The sequence below is a fragment of the Procambarus clarkii genome, chromosome 29 (assembly GCF_040958095.1).
Source record: "Procambarus clarkii isolate CNS0578487 chromosome 29, FALCON_Pclarkii_2.0, whole genome shotgun sequence".
Taxonomy (NCBI): Eukaryota; Metazoa; Arthropoda; class Malacostraca; order Decapoda; family Cambaridae; genus Procambarus; species Procambarus clarkii.
Window position 1 is genome coordinate 34,648,325 of NC_091178.1, and position 5,038 is coordinate 34,653,362.

A 5,038-nucleotide genomic window follows, 5' to 3' on the forward strand; every position below is an offset into this window, starting at 1 on the left:
AAGGCAAATAGAAATGTGAAAGGAGGAGGAATATGTTTGCACTTCATAATTTTGAAAATGATTTTCATATAATTTGTGCAATTAGTTTTAATATACAATATAGTACTTTAATTCTTATTATTTGGTACTGGTATTTTTAAAGGTAGCCACATTGAGCTAACATTCTTGATGCACAAAACAGCTGCAAGGAAAAGGAAGAGCGACTTTCTTTAAATTGTGTTTCTTTATTCTTTACATTTAAATTTTACTTATTTAAATTCTTTAAATTACATATTATTTTCTAGTTTAGCTTCTCGTAAGGAAGTACCTTTACCCTGGAAAGCCTCGAATTCCTTTTGTTTCTCAACTTTAGTCTCGACATCATTTGTTTTAGTGGCTTTTCTCCAGAATTTTATTGACCCAACTTCATAATCATAATCAGGAATTCCTCGCTGCCTTGGAAGCCTCTTTAACAGTTCTTCTTGAGACAACTCGAGGTTTTTCCTTTTACCATCCACTCTGTTTCCTGAGCCTTGGAACGAATAAAATCCTGTGGGTTTAGGAATCATTTCCTCTTTGTCATCTAGAGGCATAGCTGCTGCACTATCTATTCTTTTTGGCTCCTGATAGCCAATTGGAGGGGCAAACTCTACATTCATGTCACACTCAATGATGCTAACAGCATTGCCCGGCTTTACTTCTAGAACTCGCATCTCGTATATTCTGTCATTATAGTTGAAAGCAATGACGTCGTCCAAGGTTAAGCATGCAAAATTGCGCATGGTATTTTCCAAGACAGCCTTAGGATTTGTTATGTCAAGAAATTCCACACTCTGAGGTTCCAACTTGGAGAAAGTGGCAACAGGCAAAGACTGAGATTCAATATGCACAAGATCGCCTTCACCCAAAAGAAGATGCCTCATCATCTGTCAAAGAAAAATACAAATCATTACTATAAATGGAATAGAATAATTTTTCAATTCCCCCCAAAAATGTATCACAATCATCAAATGTTATAACAAAGCCTTTTGCACCATTATCATGTTTTTATTTTCTAATTTAACTTTTGTGGCAGATGTCCCTCTGACCCAACCTTCAATATCACAGGGAAAGTAGGAGTTTTCACCAATGAGTGGAGGGTAGTGGGGTCACTATATTCCAACATCAAATTAAAGTTGTAAACATTCTAAATAGAATAAAAAAAATAGTAGCTGCATTTTTTGGAAAACCTAGTTTGAATTGAAAATGGTGACAATCTATATCTATCCAAAGACCTATCTAGAGATGGGTTTTAGATCTTAGAGATGTTAGCAACTTTGCTCATGATGCTAAGATACTAGGGAAGACAAGAAAACTTACACAATTTTCATGCCCTCTAAAGAAGACCTGGACAAAATAAGTGTATGGGGCAACAACTTGGCAAAGGGAATTTAATGTGGTGAAATGCCACATGGATTGTCGAATAAGAGAAAATAGGCCACACACAACCTACAAATGTGAAAATGCTATAAACAATTCTAATTAAGAAAGATCTAGGAGCGGTTCTAGATACAAAACTGTCACCTGAGGAGGACATAAAGAATATTGTACGTGGAGCCTATGCTACACTTCTCAATTTTAGAATTGCTTTTAAAGACATGGATGGGGAAATACTAATGAAACTGTTCCTGACCTTTGAGAGATCAAAGTTAGAATATAAAGTTTTACATATTAAATTGTAAAAATATTTCTTATATTCTGGTTTTTTAAGTTACATTGGTTATCATTTAGATAAAATTGGTGTATTGGCCTAGTTGATTATGCACCAAAAATTAGAAAGTTTTTTTGCAAATCTCAGGAACGGATGTTATGTCCAATCATATAATGTTTTTTTGCGCTGTTTAAGGGTAAAGGTTACACTCATGTTTTCTTCCAGCTTGATATATATGTTAAAATTCAGCCGTTTTATTTTTTGTAGCTTTTAATTTGCGCTCATGAACTTGGACAAAATGATCAGTCTGTCCTCCTAAAATTATTGTACATGTAGCAACTTTGGCAAAATGTATAAAAGTGGACTGTTGGATCCCCAAAAGGTCACTTTTGTATTATTAAATGAGCCCAAATGACACTGAAATACTGGAAAAACAAACAACCTAACCCAATCTGTCCAAATAATCCAAGGTCTAATATATGCTATCTTAGTCCTAATATGGTATGTATATATAATTGCTAATCTAGGAATGTTAAAGTTTGATTTTCTTTGAGGGGAAAGGGGGAAGGGGAGAGAGGAGGAAGGAGGAACACTACAAAACTAATAGTACAAAACAGAAATATTGTTGGCAGCAACAGTTGATATGAAATATATTCAAAAGTAAGGAATCTATGTGCAACAACCAAAAGGATATTCAATAAATATATAACGTACAGTGAAGAGCTTTATGCAAGCCTCCGCAAGTGCTACAATCATGCAAGACGAGAAGGGCCCAGGACTGTATCTATGGCTATGACTGTTGAGCCAGGCATACTTGAAGTATGCCTGGCTCAACATTATGTTGTGGCATCTCTCATAACAGTTTGGAGACACCAGTAAGCTACTGGAACCATATAGGCAACACTGCTCAAACATTGACACAAACCGTATATCGTCACACACAGAAATCACAATAACGTGATGCATCAAATCCACAAGGGCCCTTGTGGATTTGATTCCTCGAATCGTCGTCACGGTCCTTGTGGATTTGTTCATGTGTATATCATCATTTGATGACTGCATTGCACAAGACGATCAACTCATGATGATGGTCGTACTTAGAAAGTTATAGCTTTTAAGCTAATACAATAGACAATAACTTTATGAAACAACTTACCCAATAGGGAATATACGCTTTTCCTTCATCTGCCACAAACTCCAGTACTCCACAATGCGTGTGTCTATTTGCCCGTTGGTTTGTAAGCTTGAATAGCATTGGGTACACAATAGTATGACGTGTTAGGACAGCCAAAGCTGAAGGGGGCATAATAACTGAAAACATAAACACTGTATAATAATGTGAAATCATAAATACGAGAACAATTAATACGAGTGCAAAAAAGAATTATTCCCCCTCTTTTATCGTAAATTTAATAATTTACTTTATGAATAAATTTATTAACTGAATGAACTACAGAAAATATCACATTTCAAAAGTATACTGTACTGGTAACTATAATATCCAGATAAAATATAAATATGCTTATTAAGGTGCAATTTGCTAAGTACCAACTGATATTTGTTTCATAAACGTTGACTAAATTTCACACTTACTTCTGCCACCTTTCTCCACAGCTTTCTTGTCTCCGGGGAACATGGAGACAGAGTAGCAGCGGTAGTGGGTGTTGAAAGGCCGTGGCTGCAGCGGCTCTCCAAACATATTGAAACTGAACTGTTTGAGTAAAATGAACACCCACAATTACATTCCTGACAACTACCAGCATTACATATAATAAAATGAAATCTTTACTTTGGAAATGATTTTCAGTAATGCGGAAATATCAAATCAGAGTAGAATACACCTGGTAGTTAATGTATAAGTAAATCCAAGAGTACGCATGATCACATATGTACCATATGAAGGTGGAGAGCAGTTACAAATAAAAATCACACAGGAATATTCAGAGTTCAGTTCTGAATAATGAATGGTGAATATGAAATTATCATAATCAAATTTTTAATTAGAAAATATATTATTAAATTTAAATTCAAATGGCAGATGTTCAAGTTATATTTATGGAAATTCAACTATTCCTTCTTCTCAATGCTGAAATTAACAAAATGCCAAGAATATACAATAAAAAATATTTGTGAATACAATATGGCACTGTATTGTACGCCCAAAAGAGTAAAACATAGAACAAATCCACAAGGGCCGTGACCATTCTGTCTGGCCAAAACTGCAGAAAGAATGGCCCTTAATCGAATTGAATGGAAAGCCAATTTACACCAAAATGTTTGTTTACAGAAAAGGTGTTGGAACCACAGAATGCCTTACCTCCCTCCTGGATCAAGTCAATGACAAACCTGGAATCCTTATTTTTCTAGACCTAGAAAAAGCCTTCGAGTTAGCCAGTGATCCACAGTGTAGCACCAGCTACACTGGTGCCTTGTGGATAAGGAAATCAAAGGACACGCTCTTGCCTTTACCAAAGGAAGCCTCCTTCCTTTGCTTATGGAAATGCCTAACCGAGAAGCTAAAGTCAAATTCCAAGGAAAAACATCGACCTCAAAGAGGCCAGAAAATGGAACTCCGCAGGGAGGAACACGAAGAGGAGTTGAGGAGGAGTTGAAGAGGAACCTTCCTCTTCAACTGGCTCATGGAACAATTCATGAAGCTCAAGCTTTGACAATGCTGCCCCTGCTCTTACATCCCTCAGTGATAACTGTCAAAGACATCAAACAGAGATCCTTTCAGAAAAACCTACAATATAGAACAACCTCATGGATGGATAATCTGGTCAAGATTTTAGAGAAAATGGCCCTGAAATGGACCATTAAAAACAAGCGGGAAGATAGACAATATCAACACTTTCGACAGCCTCCTCCATAGGAAGAATCGAATCTAAAGATAATCATTGAAAGATTACCAGTTAAAAAATCAGCATGTGACCCGCAGAGGCCCAAGGAAGTAATAGAACAAATGGAAACCATCTCAAGACCTACAACGACTCACATCTTCACGGATCAGTTGATCAAGAAAGAAGTTCTGCTGGGGCAGCAGTTTACACTACCAACTATGAAGCTTACTGGAACATGAATAGTGGGTGCTCAACATTGCAAACAGAATTATATGCCCTGAAGGAGGCAATAAACTATACAATTGAGAATAATTTACATGATGACATCATCCATACAGACTCTAAATCTTCGCTCCAGGCATTGTTATCCAGTCAGCACAGAGATAATATACAACTCCTCACAGAAATTCAATATATAGGAAAAGAAGCCCATAATCTAAGGCTGTCAATCATCCTAAATTGGATACCAAGTCACATTGGCATAGATGGTAATGAAATCTATGAAAAACTGCCACTGCTCTACCTGTTG

At 36.3% G+C, this 5,038-nt stretch overlaps 1 protein-coding gene across 1 annotated transcript; it reads right to left on the reverse strand.

Annotated features, from left to right (window-relative positions):
* Positions 1-266: 266 nt before the first annotated feature.
* Positions 267-3,873, reverse strand: LOC123749824 (ubiquitin recognition factor in ER-associated degradation protein 1-like). The gene is made up of 4 exons (XM_045731946.2): positions 3,817-3,873; positions 3,263-3,380; positions 2,826-2,980; positions 267-905 (listed from the first exon to the last, which is right to left on the reverse strand). Exons 1-4 carry the CDS (start codon positions 3,871-3,873, stop codon positions 267-269), a joined length of 969 nt encoding a protein of 322 aa, XP_045587902.2.
* Between the last annotated feature and the right edge of the window lie 1,165 nt (positions 3,874-5,038).

Bases quoted from the DNA above. Each gene is read 5' to 3' on its own strand.
- LOC123749824 (XM_045731946.2), bottom strand. From the start codon at position 3,873: ATGGTCACGGCCCTTGTGGATTTGTTCTATGTTTTACTCTTTTGGGCG. The intron at 3,381-3,816 runs GTGCCATATTGT...TTACTCAAACAG, and splicing joins TCTTTTGGGCGTACAATACA to TTCAGTTTCAATATGTTTGG. The intron at 2,981-3,262 runs GTAAGTGTGAAA...TTATGTTTTCAG, and splicing joins TGTGGAGAAAGGTGGCAGAA to TTATTATGCCCCCTTCAGCT.